We start from the raw sequence: 17,729 nt of genomic DNA, 5'->3' as shown, positions 1-17,729 counted from the left end.
TCAGTGGGTTAAGGGTCCAGAGTTGCTGTGGCTGTGGTGTAGGCCGGCAGCTACAACTCTGATTAGACCCCTAGCCTGGGAACCTCCATGTGCTGCAGGTACGGCCCTAAAAACACAAAAGACCAAAAAAAAGTAAACCCTAATGTATACAATGGCTTGAACAAGATAATTTTTCTCTCTCCCTTAACTGTCCAAAGCTTGTGTTTTTGGTGCCTGTGGACTTGCCTTCTTACACAAATGCAGAGGCCCAGGCTCCTTCCTTCTTACGGCTCCACCATCCCCTAGGGCTTCGTCATCTCCTGTATCCAGCCAGCTAAAGGGGAAGGAGAGAAGGCAGAGGGCACAGAGCACCCGATAGCCTTGGTACACGTCATCACTCCACTCGCGTTCAGTTGGTAGGAACTAGGCAGCACATAGCCACACCTGACTGTGAGGAAGCCTGGGAAATTAAAGTTTAGCAATGTGCCCAGGAGGAAAAGGACCTGAATTTATGGTGAAGAGTCACTTATTTTCTGCTTCTGAAATATTCAAGTCATGGCCTTAGAAGGAAGGGGGAGTGGAATAGAGGGTAGAATACGAAAGATGGGGTGTCACCTTTTCCTTGCAGAAAGTGGGGCCCAAACTGTAGTGCCTGGTAACTTCAGGGCTCTAGGAAAGCCCAAACTTCAGTAAAATACAAGTCTTCGTGGGTACATACATATGTAAGAAAGAGGCCAGGGATTTCCCTGGCGGCTCAGTGGGTTAAGGATCTGGCATTATCATTGTCATGGGTCAGGTCACTGCTGTAGTTCAGGTTCGATCCCTGGCCCAAAAACTTCTGCATGACACAGGCATGGCCAAAAAAAAAAAAGGAAAAAAAGGGAAAGGGAATTCCCACTGTGGCACAGCAGAAATGAATCCAACTAGTATCCGTGAGGATGCGGGTTCAGTCCCTGACCTTGCTCAGTGGGTCTGGTGTTGCCATGAGCTGTGGTGTAGGTTGCAAATGTGACTCGGATCCCACATTGCTGTGCCTGTGGTGTAGGCCAGAAGCTGTAGCTCCAACTCGACTCAAAGCCTGGGAACCTCCATATGCCATGGGTGTGGCCCTAAAAGGGGGGGGGGCAAAAAAAAGCCAATAAGGACCCTGGCTAAAGGGACTGGGACTGGGCCAGGGCTGAGGAGGCAGACTACCCCTCTTCAGTCAACAGTACTTCACAAAAGTGGGACTTTTATGAGTGACTATGAATGCACACACACATCTTTGGGCACAGATGCACCTGGTCCATTCCCTGCCCAGCTGGGCAAGCACGTGCACACCTGGTTGCAAAGGTCACTGGGTTCATATGTGCCTTGTGCAGGTGTGCCTGTCACATGCATCTGTCCGAGGGACTGGGCACACTCATGACTGAAGGCCCAGGTATACCTGACAAGGGAGAACCCGCACACCTGAAGGATCTTGTGTGTATGTGACCATGCATGAGATGTATCCATTTGTCTGTACACCTGGGCATAGACCTGGGAGGGAGAGCCCAAAGGTGTCTCAGGACAGAGGTAGTAATGCACCCAGCTGCCAGGGGGAGGGGCACTGAGTGTGTGCATGCTCAGCACACAGCAGGTGTGGGATAGGTGTGTGCTGAGTAATGTAGACGAGTGGACATTCAGGTCCTGGTGCACAAGTTCCCATGTCCACAGAAGCCCCAGCAGGGTGTACAAAGTTTTCCAGGTGTGTGAACAGGCACTTCTGTGCCCAGACATGCCTATGGAGCTCCCCGGTCTGCGCCAGACCAGGCTGGGCTCCTCGCTGGGCACACAGAGGCCCCTGCTCTGTGTTGGTGCCTGAGTAGAGCACTGCCAAGGGTGTGTTGGCAGCATGTGCGCGCGGGCGCGTGAATGTGTGTGTGCGTGTGCGTGTGCATGTGTGTGTGTGTGTGTGTGTGTGTGTGTGTGTGAATGTAGGAAGAAGCATTCGCTCTCTTAGACCTTGCTTCTTTCTGTGGTTCGGTTTCTATAGAGACGCTTCCTGTGGCAGAGAAAAGAGGTAGTGAGCTGGTGTTTCAGGATGTGAGGGCCCGCAGGAGCGGAGCTGGGCTCTCTCTGCCGCCTGCCCATCACCGTGAAAGCTCTGACCGGCGCTGCCCGAAGTCCCCATGGTGGGCGCCTCCCGTGGCAGGGACCCGTGAAGAGCAGCGGCATGCCGGGGAAGCCCAAGCACCTGGGCGTCCCCAACGGACGCATGGTGAGTGTGGGCTCTAGGCCAGGCCCACGGGGAGGAGGTGGGTACACCCAGGGTGGAGCCCGAGAGGCACACCCGGTAGGGCTGGGCAACAGCCTGTGTGCTGCCAGCGGGCGGGAGAAGTTGGGGACAGATAGCAGCAGGTGGTGGGACCTGGTGCCCTCACCACAGGACCTTCCAGATGGCTCTGCTGGGGGACCTGGGGCCGCCCTGGGGATGAGACTAGAGGAGAGGCTTCTGGCCCAGTCCCCACTGCTCTCTTCCTTGCTACTTTGGCATCACCTGGGGTAGCAGGGAGACTGGGCATGGCCTTTGCCCCTTGACACCCCCTATACTGGCCTGAGCTCCCATACCTCACTCGGCCTCAGCAATATCGCCCCCCATGTCCTGATGCTCAAGGTCAGGTAAGGGGCAGCCCTTGCTGGGTCACTGCCCTCCCCCTAGACCTGTTCCCGAGGCTTCCTGCCAGAACTAGGAGCCCTTTGGCAGCCAGGGATGGGTCTGCAGGGTCAGGCCAAGTTGATACAGCTTCTGTCTGTTCTATTCCTGGACCACTAGGAAAGGTAGGGGGAGCTGGGTACTGGGATGCCCCTGGCTGCTGCCCCCTCCCCCAAACCTCTCCCTGGCTGTTTGGCATCTGGGTTAGAGCTGCTCTTAGAGTCCAGCTTCTTTATTCATTCAGCAGATGAGACAGGCTGTGCCGGGGCTTCTCTTCTTCTATCCCTAGGACAACAGCCCACTTGGCAGAACCCCAGTCCCTCCTAAAAACTCTGGGAAGTCCAGACAGTGTCCTAGTTTCTTACACAGCCCCAGCCTAGTACTGTGGGACAAAGCCAGTGGGTCCAGAGAGATGTGGTTTCCAATCTCAGCTCAGTTGTCCCTGGCTAGAGGGTCCTCTCTGACCCTCAGATTCTTCCTCTATAAAAATGAGAAGTTTGGAATGGATTTCAAAGGCTTGTTTAGATGATTAAGCCAAATGATGAATATGAGGCCCCTGATCCATTGTGGGGGTTCTATAACTGTCAGCCCCAATGCCCCCCACTCCATTCTCAGCCCCTCTTCAAGGACACTCTGCTTCACCATGAAGCTGAGCCACCACCTCAACCCCCGCTCCTCCTCCTAATTCCCAAGACCTATCTCTACACCCCTTCCTCCAGCATCTCTTTATTGGGTGGGAGAGAGATGAACCCCTCCAAGCTGGCCCAATCCCTCCCCCCTACCGCTATCTATACCATCAACCTAACTTTGAAAGTTCAAGCACCGGTGGGCCTCGCATTCCCACTCCGGAGGCATGACACTTGGCTCACTCCTCCCCGGGCATCCAGGCCAAGGGGGAACATGCCCACTCCCACACCCACCCCAGAGGGCAGCTGGGTAGATGCTTCCAAGCAGTGCCCAGAACAGCAGGGCAGCTGAGGGGGCCAGAGACAGATCCAGCCCTTGCCCGTCCCATGTCAACACATAGATACTATGCTCGAAGGTCATTCAGAGGAGGGAGGGCACCCAAGCTCTGCTCCCAGCCCTGGCAAGCCCACAGATGCCCTGGCCCCTTTCCGAGACTTTCACACGCAGCTTTATCTTTGCTCTTCCCAGGCTCATTCTAAACTCTCTGTGCTGCCTCTTGGAATCCCAAGGGTTACTGCTTGGCCACTTGCTGGCCATTGGGCAGCTTTCTGAGACCATGCTCAGCTGAGACAGGGAGGGACAACAGGCATCAGCATCTGTGGGCCAGCTGTCAGTCTCCTTCCATGAGCTGCCTCTTGACGGAAGCTCAATGGAGTACATGACAAGCTGAGGGCAGCTGGCAAGTAGAGGGAGTCACGTTTGAATGGACCAATCTGACTCCGTGCCAGGGCCCCTCCACCCCCCAGAACTGCCTGGCTCTGTCCTCCCCCACCTCCCCCTGCCGCCACCCGCACCCGCCACCACCATCGTTCCCTGCCAAGGCAGCTTCATGTGTCAGCCTCATCTTTCTGCCACTCAGCTAGTCAGGCAGCTGCAATGAAACCTGTCACTTAGAGATGGCTCTCAGCCCCTCCCAGACATGCCTCCATACAGCCCCAATCTCGCCCCTTCATTTGGTCACTCACTCATTCATTCAGCAACCCCTCCTCAGGGCTCGCTCAGTGCTGGCCCTATCCGGGGCATCAAGACCCAGGCCCGTCACCCTATCCCTGGCCCTCAAACAGCTCTGGGTCTGTTGGAGGACAGCAAAGGCACAGGCACGAAGAGCAGAATCAAATCCAGGTTTGGGTGAGAGTGGAGGGTGGGGTCAGGGATAGAGAAAGCTGGAGGCGGACCTGGGAGGGAGAACTAACTTCACCACTCACTTCCTGCATAGTTGGCATTGACGATGTCCTAAAAAGATGTGCCAGCCAGAGGAGGGAACAGCGTGGGGAAAGGAATGCATGCAGGAAAACAGGGTGTGTGAACAGGGACAGAGCTCAAGGGCTGGAGAGGCTGAAGCCTGGAGAGGCGCAGTTAATCATTCTCCGTGGGCAGAGCCCACTGTACCTCAGCCTACATTCCTGGAGTCCAGCCTGGGGCTGCACAGGCCTGCCTCGAGCTGAAGAATGAGGCAGCCAGGGTTTTCTGCAGGCTTACCCAGAAAGTATCTTGGGGCCCCAGTATCCCCAAGCCAGGATGAAATGAGATGATGGTAGAGAGGGCCCTGCCTAGAAGATGCTCAGAAAATCAGCCCTCCCTTCGCAGTCGGACCCCTCCAGAGGGCAGAACTCACCCGGAGTCCCTGGACCCTTTCCCTCCAGTCTGTTTCTCCCATCTGTGCTGCAAGGGGTGAGGCCCTGGGCCTCCCTTCTCCCTGGTATGTCTCCTGTCCATCCAGAGAGGCAGCTCAGTAGACCAGAGACTCGGGTTCCAGAGTCAGGAACTAATTTCAGCTCAGCCACTTCCCAGCTGTGTGAGTTCTTTGGGCCTAGGTTTCTCACCTGTGAAATGGGAGTAATAATACCTGCCAGACAAAGTCGGGATGTGAGGATGGAGGGAGAAGATGGATGTGTGCTGTCGCCATCAGAGAACACCTGTCACAGAGTCAGGGCTCAGCAAATGTCAGGCCACCCTCAGCATAGTATTTCACCTACCCACGGCTCCCCCAGGGCCCATTTCCACAGAAAAAAGTATGGCAAACTGAGGCCAGACCTGGGTCGGGAGCGCCATTGGCACCACACCCTTCCTCATCCTTTCTTCCCCTTTTCTCCCATTCACTCACCACTTCTCTTCAGGCAGGCCAGGGTGGGGCAAGGCCAGCCCCACTCAGCACAACTTCCCCAGACCTGGGAGCCTGGGCAGATCCAAGCCCTGCCAGCAGCATCTCGCTGCTCTCACAGCTGCACACCTGCTGCTGCCACAAATAGGGCCTCGCTCCCTCTTCCCAGCAGCCCCAGGAGGTTGGGTAGGCTGAGCCCCCGTGCTACCCAGGGGAAAACTGGCCCAGAGAAGGGAAGTTACTTGCCCCAGAATGTTGGATCTGGAATTGGTCTCATTCCTCGCCCCCCGCCACCTCTGGATCACCATCCTGCCTCAGCCCCAACTACATGGGTTAATATCTAGTGGGGCAAGAGGGGCCAGGAAGAACTGCAGGCCACTGAGATGGTTCAGAGACAGAGCATCCTTGACGAGGGCCAGGGCCTCCTGCTGGGGGTGGAGAAGGGTTGCTCGGGCCCTCTTGGCTGCTTGGGAGCACCCGAGCAAAGACAGTGTTTTGTGAGGAGGGGGTTCAGGCTGGTTCCCTCCAGAAGCCAGCAGGCTGACAGGGGAGAGGCCCAGACATGGGTGCGCAGTGGCAGAGTGGGCAGTGGGATTCAGGTGACTGGTGTTTGGGAGTGACTGATGTCAACGGGCTGAGACTGGAGCAGGGGGATCAGGAGCTGATAACAAGCAGAGGAAACAGCAAAGCAGGAAGCGGGAGTGTGAAGGGGTGTGTGGAAAATAGAAGTTTGATGAAGTGTAGGGTGGAGGTGAGGAGGAGGCAATGGGGGAGGCTGAAGGGGTTCATTAGTCAGGCCCAGGCAGAGCTTCAGCTGTAACCCAGCAACTGCTCTACTTCCCAGAGCGAGGAGTGGGGCCAGGAGAGGACCTGGGACCTGGCCCCACCTAAAGACACAATCCATTGTGGCACAGCGGACACATTGTGGCACAGCAGATACGAACCTGACTAGTATCCATGAGGATGCAGGTTTGATCCCTGGCCTCGCTCAGTGGGTTAAGGATCCGGCATTGCCTTGAGTTGTGGTAGAGCTCGCAGACGTGGCTCAGATCCTGCTTTGCAGTGGCTGTGGTGTAAACTGGCAGCTATAGCTCCAATTCAACTCCTAGCCTGGGCACTTCCATAAGCTGCAGGTGTGGCCCTAAAAAGCCAAAAAAAAAAAAGGTACAAAAAGAATAAAACAAAATAGGACTGTAAGCCTGCAGAGTGGAGGAGGGGCATGGTGGAGAGCTCTGAGCAAGGGAGAGGCTGAACCCTGGGTTGGAAGGGGGCCGGAGAGAGATGGGTGGGTGTGGGAAGAGGGAGAGCCAGGTGGCCACCATGGAGGGCTGGGGGGGGCGGTCAGGATGGGTCCCAGAGACCTGGGTGGAGGCTGGGTACAGTCACAGAGCAGCCTGGGGAGAAGAACCTGGTGCAGGCAGGTGCTGGCATGAAGGCAGCTGCCAGGAAGAGAAAGCAGCTAGGGCTTCAACTTGTCCCCCTTGCACACCCCAGGAATTGGGACCCTGTCCTGCAGCCCCAAGGAGAGGCCTCGGATGAAGGTGTCAGGTGGGCAAGTGCTGAGGCAGCAGGGTGAGGCTGGGGTGGCCCCGAAGGGTGCGTGGGGCGGTTCCATGCCCAGCCCAGCTCCCCACAAACTTTCCCTCCTCCTCAGCATTATCCCCACACTCCAGTCTGGAGACAGGCTCAGGGAGGGGCCCAAGATTGTAAAACTAGAAAAGGGCAGGGCTAGGATTTGAATCCGGGTCTGGGTCTGACAGTTGGATAGCTGTGCTCCTCCCTCAACAGCAGGGCTTGACAAAGCCATAAGCTGGAGCAGGGTTAGACACCACTAGTGCAACAATAATAGTAATGCTCCTTTAATATTTCCCCCATGCCAGTTAGTATTCTGAGTTCTCTCTCTACATATACATAACTTGTTTAATCACAGCAACCCTTTGAAGTCAGGCCCATTATTTGCCCCATCCATACAGAGGGAGAAAGTGAGGCACAGAGAGGTGAAGTACCTTGTCCAAGGTCACACAGCACAAATTTGAACTCAGACAACCTGGGGCAGGACCTGCCTCCATAAGTAACATAAATACATCCAACAGGGCCCCCTTCGCCCCCTGAGACCTCTGAGGAGAGCACGAACCCCTTCTAGGCAAAGCAGTTGCTTCTTAGTGCCAGCCAAGGTTGCCATGCTGGGAAGAAGCTCAGGGCAGCTGGGGTTTCATGTAAAACTCCAGACTCTTAAATGTGGGAAACCCCTGAAATGTTTAAAAAAAACATTCTGATATTAATAATGCCCTACCTATTTGCTGGCCAGCTCTGGCCCACAGATGGGTGACCCAGGGGCTCCCAGTTGGGACTGAGGAACAAAGAGGGAGATTCCAGCCTGGAGGGGGGGAGAGGCTTTCTAGGGAGGAGATGTTTGCAGACCTGTTTCCAGTGGGGATGGAATGAAGGCACAGGTGGTGGAAGCTCCTGTGAGCGAAAGTGTAGGCGGTGGGAGAGAGGGAGGAAGGGGTGAGTCAAGCCCTGGTGTTGGGAGCCCAGGTGATGGAAGGAAAACTGGATGCAGGGAAGCTGGTCCCGTGTCCTGCTCTGGTGGTGGCAGAGGTAGCTTCCATTTGGGACTGGCTGAGTTGGGAGGGCTTGTGGGCCGCTTGGGCGGAGATGTCAGCAGGAAGTTGGCTATGTGCATTTGAAGCTGAGGAGATGTGGGAGGGAGAAAGGAAGAGCCCAGAACAAGTCAGGGAGGGGTAGGGGCCACCTTGCGTGTGTAGATGACAAGGAAGCCGGAGATGCTGATAGGAAGGTAGGAAGGCCAAGGGAAACCACTGCGAGAGTCATTTTGAAAGGAGGGTTTTTCTGTTTCACTAATGGTTGGGATTCCCAGAGAAACCGGAGTTGTACATGGGGTGGTGGGGGAGGATGGGATTGGCCTCTACAGCTGCTCACAGTGTGGGCCAGAACCAGTGGCATCGGCATGGCCTGAGAGCTTGATGGATATGGAGAGTCTCAGGCTCCATCCTGGAGCTCCTGAACCTGAATCCCTTGGAGGTTCTCCTCTACCCCCAACATTCTAATGCTCACTAAAATTTGAGAACCACTGCTCTCTCCTATAAAATAGCACCTTGTGCCTTGCCCAAGGTGGAGTGTTCCCAAGAGGAAGCAGTTGCCATAAGGAAATCATCAGAGACAGCCCTTCTTCCTCAAAGACAGAGGCAAACATTGCTATGGCAGTTGCCACATGCTGGCCAGTGTTCTAGAGGCTGGAAATATAGTAAACTGATGTGATCCTCCCAGCAGGCCCAGGAAGTAAGATACTATTATTATCATCATCCCTTATTTACAGACAACTAATTTTCCCAGAGTCACAGCTAGGAAGTGGCAGGGACAAGATTAAAAGTTTGTGCTTCTCCCCACCATGCTTTGTACCCAGGCTCACAAGGTGGATGCTGGGGGTCAACCAGGGGTGCCTGGAGGAGACCTGGCAATAAGTCCCAGCAAACAAAAGTTGGCACATGATGGAAGGGAAGCCTGGAGCAGTCTGAGCAAAACCTTGAGCCAGCAGTGACCCAGCTGAGAATGCCAGCCTGGCCCTCCAGGCGAGGAGAACACAGCTCCAGTCCTGCGGGCCAGGCCTAGAAATGTCCCTTGAGAAGCCATTCTGGGCTCTACCCTGACTTTCCATCTCGGGTCTCTTGTAGGTTCTGGCTGTCTCTGATGGAGGTAAGTGACAGAGTGAGTGGAAGAAGCCTGGCTGGGGGTGAGGGTGGGGACTGGGGGGGTATATGTGGAAACAGGGTGGGGATACCCCTGCCACTTGCTGTCTTTCCAGGGAAAGTACCTGCAGATGAGGTGGGGCCAGGGGCTGGGAAAGCCCTCAAGGCTCACCTGCACTTGTCCACCCCCCTGCAGAGCTAAGCAGCACGGCAGGGCCCCAGGGCCAGGGCGAGGGCCGAGGCAGCTCCCTCAGCATCCACAGCCTCCCCAGTGGCCCCAGCAGCCCCTACCCCACCGAGGAGCAGCCTGTGGCCAGCTGGGGCCTGTCCTTCGAGCGGCTGCTGCAGGACCCGCTGGGCCTGGCTTACTTCACTGTAAGCCCTGGGGTGGGATAGGGAGGGTGGATGGCAGTGGCCACCACGGGGGGAAGGGTGGGGGGAGCTCCCGACTGGCCAGAGTGGGACTCCTCTGTCATCTGCCTTATCCAGCCTTTCTTTGGCACTCTCTTGCTCTTCTCCCAGCTGGAAAGTTTCCTTCTTTCTGCCTCTTGTTTTCTCTCTGTGCCTCCGGATCCGATCCCATCTGTCTGTCTGGCCCTATCTGTCTGGCTTGGCTTCTTGGCCCTGTCTCTATACTAATCTCTTTGACCACATCCCCTGGCTGCCTCCTCCTTCTCCCCACCCCCAGGAGTTCCTGAAGAAGGAGTTCAGTGCCGAGAACGTGACTTTCTGGAAGGCCTGCGAGCGCTTCCAGCAGATCCCAGCCAGCGACACCCAGCAGGTGGGGAGAAGGAGGAGCTGAGGCATCAAGGTGGGACTAGGGTCTGAGCCATGTCCCTGATCTCCTGTCCCTCCTGCCCCAGTTAGCTCAGGAGGCCCGCAACATCTACCAGGAGTTCCTGTCCAGCCAGGCGCTGAGCCCGGTGAATATCGACCGGCAGGCCTGGCTCGGCGAGGAGGTGCTGGCGGAGCCCCGACCGGACATGTTCCGGGAACAGCAGCTTCAGGTGAGCGGTCTCGGGGCCAAGGCCTGGGACGAGGGGGCGTGGCCTTGGAAGGGAGCGCCCACGAGCAGAGGCGGGGCCGGATCCAGAGGCGGGGCCTGAACGGCAGGGAGGGTGGGATCGGGTAGCGAAAAGCGCAAATCGGACGCTAGGATTTAGCTAATGTAGGGGCAGGGAGCGGATCAAAGGGTATACGGATGGCTGCGGTGAAGGAGGACCTGGGACAGGGTCTGGATCTTGGAGGGGGTAGGGGCTCGCTCGTAGGTTGCCTACCCCGCCAAGACCGAAGGCCAGCCAGGTCTGGGACTGTGGCGGCGTTCAGAGAGCCCCCTCCGGCTCACCCCTCCGGCGCTGGCTCCGCAGATCTTCAACTTGATGAAGTTCGACAGCTATGCGCGCTTCGTCAAATCCCCGATGTACCGCGAGTGCCTCCTAGCGGAGGCCGAGGGTCGCCCCCTGCGGGAACCTGGATCCTCGCGCCTCGGCAGCCCTGAAGCCACAAGGAAGGTGCGGACTGGGAGGTGTGGGGGCTAGCAGCCAGGTGTAGATCTGTGGGGGTGTGTCCACGGTCGGCCTGAGGGCTAGGGTCCGGCCTTTTGCCAATGCCTTCCCTCTATCTTGCAGAAACCTAAGCTGAAGCCTGGGAAGTCGCTGCCGCTGGGTGTGGAGGAGTTGGGGCAGCAGCCGCAGGCTGAGGGCCCTGGGGGCCGCCCTCTCCGCAAGTCCTTCCGCAAGGGTGAGGGCAGGAGCGGGCCACTGAGATGAGTGGGAGCGGCGTCTGGAACAGCTTTGAGAACACCTTCCTCTTACTGGTCCCGCAGTCTTAAAGTCTGTGAAAATGCAGGTCCCACAGAGCTCCCTGGTGGCTCGGGTCACTGCTGTGGCTATGGGTTCGATCCCTGGCCCGGGAACTTCTGCCTATGCTTCCAAAAAAAAAAAGAAAGAAAAAGAAATGCAGGTCCCTGTGATCCCCCAGGTTCCCTCGGTGATTCAGTTCCCACTCTAGAGCCAGAAGTTTGGGAAGCCCCCTCAATAGAGAAACTTCCAGGAACCCAAACCACTTCAGATCCCTGAACTCCAGCAGGGTTGGTTGGGCTGGGGAGAGGCCTCAGCTGATGAGTGGGGGTAGGGGGGCTGTCTTGCTCATTCTCCCCCTCCCCTAGAACAAGGTGGGGCAGCAAATTCAGCCTTGCGCAGAGAGTCTCAGGGATCTCTCAACTCCTCCGCCAGCTTGGACCTCGGCTTCCTTGCCTTTGTCAGCAGCAAGTCTGAAGTGAGTTGACTGCCGTGGGAGGTGTGGCCTGGAACCACTACTCAGGCCCATTTGTGTGGCTGCCATCCTTCCCAGTCACTGACCCTACTTCATCTCCCCACTTGATCCACTAGCCAGCCCCTCAGCCTCCTTACTTTCTTCCTGTCCTCACCACATTGGGCCCTGTGCATTTCATGAGTGTACATCCTCTGGAGCCAATGTGTGTGCATGTGTGGGTGCCCAGGTGTATACAGCACGTGTGCAGCAGTCAGCAGGTGGACCTATCTCTGGGTGCCCATATGCTTGGGTGAGCATACATCTATTCGTACAGGAGGACACATCTTGCCTGCCTACAGGTGTGCCCTTGGGCATGTGTGTGCCTGTGTGTGCCCCCGTGAGCTTACCTGTCTGTGTGCCTGTCTGTGTGTCCTTGCATGTGAACACATCACCTCCTTTGACACCTTCTGTGAATCAGAGCCACCGGAAGAGCCTTGGGAGCTCAGAAGGTGAGAGTGAAAGCCGGCCAGGGAAGTACTGCTGCGTGTACCTGCCTGATGGCACAGCCTCCTTGGCCCTAGCCCGACCTGGCCTCACTATCCGTGACATGCTGGCAGGCATCTGTGAGAAACGAGGCCTCTCTCTACCTGACATCAAGGTCTACCTGGTGGGCAATGAGCAGGTATGAACCTAGCCTGGTCTTCTACTCTGACTCCCTTCCTAATCCTGACCCCACCCCCATTACTGTCTTGGCTTAGCCAAGACCCCCAACCCAATTTTATTCTTAATTCCAACCACATCCCCAATCCTCACCCCCTTCCTAACTCCAGCCCCCGCCACAACCTCCCCCATGCCCAACTCCAAATCAACCCAACACCAGTTTTTTACTCCAACTCAAATATCCACTCTCATCCCATGAAAATCCTATCCCCACACTATTCCCACGTGGGTTTCCAGCTTTATCTGTCATCCTCAATGTGATGTTCTCTGGGAGGCAGAGTGGGAGAAAACCACTGCTGGCGTTGGTCCTGTACCCACCCCACCCCCAGCTCCCAGTTCAGGATTACCATCCCTGAAGTGGCTGTTTGGGAGTTCCCGTCGTGGCGCAGCGCGGAAACGAATCCGACTAGCAACCATGAGCTTGCGGGTTTGATCCCTGGCCTTGCTCAGTGGGTTAAAGATCTGGTATTGCCGTGAGCTGTGGTGTAGGTCGCAGACGTGGCTCAGGTGTGGCATTGCTGTGGCTGTCGTGTAGGCAGTCGGCTACAGTTCCAATTGTACCCTTAGCCTGGGAAACCTCCCTATGCCACAAGTGCGGCCTTGAAAAGCAAAAAAAGAAAGAAAGAAATGGCCATTTGGGGGCGCCTTCACTTCCTGTACCACCTTGAACACCGAATTGCACCCAACCTGTGAAAAACTCCTTTAGGTACAAACTAGCATAGCTTTAAAGAGGGGTCTAGGGGAAAAGTCCCTTAAACCAAAGCATCTAGTAAGCAGGGCTGTAAAGGAAGGATGCTCCCAGGAAGATCTTTCAGTGCTTCATTTACCCAGTAAACAGTCCTAAGTCCCTGTCAGGTGGGTGGGCAAAGGGATCCAGGCTGAGCTCTGTCCTCCAGGTCCAAAGGCTGGAGGTGGGCCAAGCAGGATGTGATCAGGGAGGAGGAATGAACCTCCAGAGAGTTTCTGGGGCAAGGGAAGCATTTCTGCTTGGTCCCAGGAGGTTTCATGGAAGAGGCAGCAGTTGATGAGGATGAGGAGTTTGCTTGGCAGGGCTGGGGTGGGGGGCATTCCAGGCAGAGGTGGGTAAGAAGTGCAGGGCACGTTCAGGGGTCTGGAGCATGGAGTGTGAGGGCAGCAGTGGGAGAAACTGCCCACTCTCTTGGGCCGCCCAGGCAGCCTCCGCAACCCAGATGGGTTTTCGTGTCTGCTAAATATAACTGTACCACCCACACTCCACCTGTCCCTGCAGCACAGCACAGGCCTACTGCCTGGGAGAGGCTGCCTCCCTGCCCTGGGCTGGTACGCGCAGCAGGGCCTCCAGAGGTGGTAATCACAACTCCTTTTATGTACCTACTGTGTGCTAGGCACTGTGCCGAGAGTCAAATCCTCTGGCCTCACAGGTGTCTTGGAGGGAAGAGCCCTTTTTGCAGGGAGGCCACGAGAAGTCTCCTTAGGAGGTGGGAATGGAGAGAAGTGGACAAGTGTCAAAAAAAGCGAAAGGCGGGAATTCCTGTTGTGGCTCAATAGGTCACACATCCAACTAGTATCCATGAGGATGCAGATTCCATCTCTGGCCTTGCTCAGTGGGTTAAGGATCCAGTGTTGCCGCAAGCTGTGGCATAGGTCGCAGATGTGGTTTGTATCCCATGTTGCTGTGGCTGTGGCGTAGGCTGGCAGCTGCAGCTCCAATTAGACCCCTAGCTTAGGAGCTTCCATATGCCCTGGGTGCAGTCCTAAAAAGCAAGGGGGAAAAAAAAAAGGGACAAGGCCAGGGTTGCTGACTAGAGGTGGGTGGTGAGGGAGGAAATGCATGCAGCTGGTCTGGTTGGATTTCACACACCTGAGGGACAAGGGGCAGCCCTCTAGAAGGCAGGTGCTCATCTGGCTCAGGAAGAGGTGGCCACATGATCCAGGACTTAAATCTGCTCCCTAGCCAAGCAGCCCCATTACCATTTCATGCCCCCTCCCAATGTTTCCCATAACTGTTCCTTTTCCAAGTCTCTCCAGCATCCTTACCACCTTTCTCCTTGGACTTGGCCAAGCTAGGCTCTGACCCAGCCTGGTTTCTTTTCCTTTTTTTTTTTTTTTTTTTGTCTTTTTTGCCATTTCTAGGGCGGCTCCCACGGCATATGGAGGTTCCCAGGCTAGGGGGTCGAATAGGAGTGTAGCTGCCGGCCTACACCAAAGCCACAGCAACTCGGGATCTGAGCGGAGTGTGCAACCTACACCACAGCTCACAGCAACGCCAGATCCTTAACCCACTGAGCAAGGCCAGGGATCAAACCCGCAACCTCATTGTTCCTAGTCGGATTCGTTAACTACTGAGCCACAGCTTGGTTTCTTACTCTGTCTGCATCTCTACAACTCACCCGTCCATCAGCCCTTCCCTCTGACCCTTAGGGAGCCTCAATGGCGGCCTTGGGAGGAAGTGACAATGAGAGTTCCCTCAGACCCGGGGAAGGGGGAGGGGAGGGGAGAAGAGATTATGAGACCCTCACCCTGCCTGTCGTCCGCAGAAGGCCCTGGTCTTGGATCAGGACTGCACCGTGCTGGCGGACCAGGAAGTGCGACTGGAGAACAGGATCACCTTCGAGTAAGGGTCTTTCCCCCAGCGGAGTCCGGGGTCCCGACCCTGGTTTGCGTCCCATTTCAGGCTTCGGTTTTCCCTCGTTTCCTGCCATTTGTGCTAACCCCGCCCGCTGTGCTAAGGCCCCACCCACCCCGAGCAGTCCCACCTCCCCAGTTCAGGCTCTGTCCTCTCTCGGGCTGGTCCCAGGTGGGTTGCGGGAGACGTGGGGCGGGCTCTCTGCCCTCCCGCAGCTCTTAGCGTCCCGCGCAGGCTGGAGTTGGCGGCGCTGGAGCGCGTGGTGCGGATCTCCGCCAAGCCCACCAAGCGGCTGCAGGACGCGCTGCAGCCCATCCTGGCGAAGCATGGCCTCAGCCCGCAACAGGTGGCGCTGCGCCTGGTGAGCCGCAGGGCCGTGGGGCAGGGGCTGGGGCAGGGGCAGGGGCAGGGGCAGGGGCGGGCTGACCGGTCCTTGCAGCCAGGTGAGAAGCAGCCGCTGGATCTAGGGAAGCTGGTGAGCTCCGTGGCGGCCCAGAGACTGGTGTTGGACACTCTCCCAGGTAGGGTACTCTGGCCTTGGGGCTTGGTCCCCCAGGGCAGCTCAGGCCCAAGAGGAAGGGGGAGGAGGGTCTTTTCCAAAGGCAAACAAAAACAGTGTTGCTCTCTGTTGCAGGTGTGAAGATCCCTGAAGCTGGCGACGTACCCCCCTGCCGCAGCCAGGTGAGCAAGGGGCGGGGCGCCCTCTTTTGGCCACGGTAACTCCCCTCCTGGTTATGGCTCTGATCCCACATTCTCTTAGGGTGGCCCCCCCAGGATCCAGGACAAAGCCACCCACCCCCCTTCACAGTCCCTGAACTCACTGGCCCAGACATCCAGTAGTATCACTGGGAAGCGGCAGACCTGTGACATTGAAGGTATGTTGGGGATGACGGGGGGGGCTAGGGACCCGAAGAGTTGGGGACCATTGAGGGTGGGTGGCATCAGAGAAGCCTGTGTTGAGTCAGGGGCCTGGATGTCCCTGGGGCTGGACCAGGATCCACTGAGGTTAAGGGACCAGAAAGGCTGGGGTAGAAGGTGGAAGGGGGGCTGGGCTCATGGAGGCTGTGGCCATAGTAAGGGTGGTGGAACTGTGGTGTACTGGCATAGGTGGGTCTCCCTCCATGACTCTGTGGCCATCTACAGGCCTGGTGGAGCTGTTGAACCGGGTGCAGAGCAGCGGAGCCCATGATCAGAGGGGCCTTCTGCGCAAAGAGGACCTGGTGCTTCCAGAATTTCTGCAGCTGCCTGTCCAAGGAAATAACTCCCAGGAGGCCCCAGCACAGACTGAATCAGCGGCCCAGCCTAAGGGGGCCCCCTCAGACTCCACTGCCCACTCAGCCCTCTGACAGCTGCCCAGAAGTCCAAGCCAGCTGCATGGCACCTGGCGGGCCAAGCATGCCACGGGCCCGCTCTGCATGCCCTGTCTGTGCCATGAATATCCCTGGCCCCTTCCTGCCACGGGCGGGCCCGCAGGAGGAGCTGGGAGAGGGTGGAGAGGGGACTCAGAGGAGTGACACTCCACGGCGGCCACCACATGATCCCTTACAGGCTTGCTCACCCATCCCCCGCCGCCACGCCACAGCAGGGAGGTGGGCCTAGTTCTCAGTGCAGGTGTGCCCAACACGGAGGGATGGCGTTGGCAGTGCCAGCCTCCCCACCATGTGTCAGCTTTCAGCTGGGAGCAGGAGGAGGGGCTGGTCCCTCCTAGAGGAGCTGGAATGAGCAAGGCCTGGGGGTGCAGGCAGGCAGCCCCTCCCTCTACCCACAGAGACACAACTGGAATTAAGGATTTTGCAGTGGGCTTGGGACAGCTAGATTTGTCCTGAATGTATATTGTTATAATGATAATTATTATTATTCTGCCATGAGGCATGTTCCTTGTGCGCCACCCCTACCCCCCAAACTGCACTGCCTTTGTCACCAAGGTCAGTGCCAGGAAGTTCTTGGGGACCTCAGGATGTGCCCCCCTGGCTTCCTGTTGTCAGAACCTCTCTTCCTGACTGCACAGAGTCATGGGTGTGAGTGTGAGAGAGACAAAGACAGAGACAGCCCAAGAGAAGGAGGGAGGGAAAGAGGAAGCGGGGGAGGGAGGGAGGAAGGCAGGGGAGGGGTAGATCCCTCTGGAGAGCTAGGCCTCCGTCGGTGTCACTGTGCTGTTCCTTGATCTCTGGATCCGAGTGCAGTGTTTGGTCACGGTGCTCTGCTTCTGCTCGGGGCTGAGTGTGACTCTGTAGACATGGTGCTGGGCTCCTATGGATGAATCAAAGGCCTTGAGGAGAGCGCTGGTCTTCGTGGCAGGGGGCAGGGGGAAGTTCTGCCCCTTGCCTGCTTTGGCTGTGTAATCTCTGTCCCCAGGAGGCAGCCAGGGAAGCCTGGAGCCCCTGTGGGAAGGGGGAGCAGAGAAGACCCCAGACTGAGGGCCCCAACCTGCAGGCAGAGAAGCCAGACTTAGTGGTTTAGAAGCCAGACTAAGCCACTAAGTGCCCAGACTGCTGTGACAGAGGAAACCAGGGAATGCAGGAGCCTTGAGAAGGAACCTGGGGAGTGAGGGGCCCACTTGACCACCCTCAACAGGTCAGGCTCTCTTCCCCAGGCCAGCTCTGCACTTGCTGTCCCTCGTCCACCCCCTATCTTATAACTGGGTCCTGAAATTTGGGGGAGAGAACGTGAGAAAAAAATTGCTGTCTAAAACCTGTAAGAGGGTCCTCACCAGAACCTGACCACGTTGGCACCCTGATCTTGGACTTCTGACCTCTAGAACTCTGAGAAATAAAGTTTTTTGTTGTTTACAAGCCCCTTCATTGCTGGTACTTCTGTTATAGCAGCAGAACATAGTACTAGCCAACCAGACCAAGACAGCCTGTATAAAAGTGCTCCCCAACTTTGTTCTCTACCATTTTATCTGGTTTTCTTCCCTTACAACACACAGCCCACTCTGTAATGACCTTGTTTGCTTATTTATAGTTGTTTGCTGACAAAATGATGTGTATGCCCTAATGG

At 56.7% G+C, this 17,729-nt stretch overlaps 1 protein-coding gene across 4 annotated transcripts; it reads left to right on the top strand.

Annotated features, from left to right (window-relative positions):
* Positions 1 to 1,989: 1,989 nt before the first annotated feature.
* On the top strand, positions 1,990 to 17,521 carry RGS14 (regulator of G protein signaling 14). Of its 4 annotated transcripts, none has more exons than XM_005661452.4 (15): positions 1,990 to 2,218; positions 9,137 to 9,158; positions 9,348 to 9,526; positions 9,840 to 9,932; positions 10,015 to 10,158; positions 10,519 to 10,662; positions 10,780 to 10,891; positions 11,319 to 11,428; positions 11,883 to 12,086; positions 14,641 to 14,717; positions 14,964 to 15,090; positions 15,169 to 15,250; positions 15,364 to 15,410; positions 15,490 to 15,604; positions 15,873 to 17,521. In XM_005661452.4, exons 1-15 carry the CDS (start codon positions 2,174 to 2,176, stop codon positions 16,073 to 16,075), a joined length of 1,704 nt encoding a protein of 567 aa, XP_005661509.1. In that variant the 5' UTR covers positions 1,990 to 2,173; the 3' UTR covers positions 16,076 to 17,521. The 4 variants fall into 4 exon arrangements, with proteins under 4 accessions (XP_005661509.1, XP_084869900.1, XP_013850320.1 ...); XM_085013774.1 differs by having other exon boundaries at positions 8,869 to 9,158; XM_013994866.3 differs by lacking the exon at positions 9,348 to 9,526.
* Positions 17,522 to 17,729: the final 208 nt, after the last annotated feature.

The sequence above is a fragment of the Sus scrofa genome, chromosome 2 (genome assembly GCF_054392235.1).
Source record: "Sus scrofa isolate SSC_HxYL_T2T_F1_AM1 chromosome 2, Sscrofa_HxYL_maternal_Yorkshire_Landrace_v2.0, whole genome shotgun sequence".
Classification (NCBI taxonomy): domain Eukaryota; kingdom Metazoa; phylum Chordata; class Mammalia; order Artiodactyla; family Suidae; genus Sus; species Sus scrofa.
The sequence above is the reverse complement of the archived record's forward strand: the minus strand, read 5'-3'. Positions and strand labels throughout refer to the sequence as shown.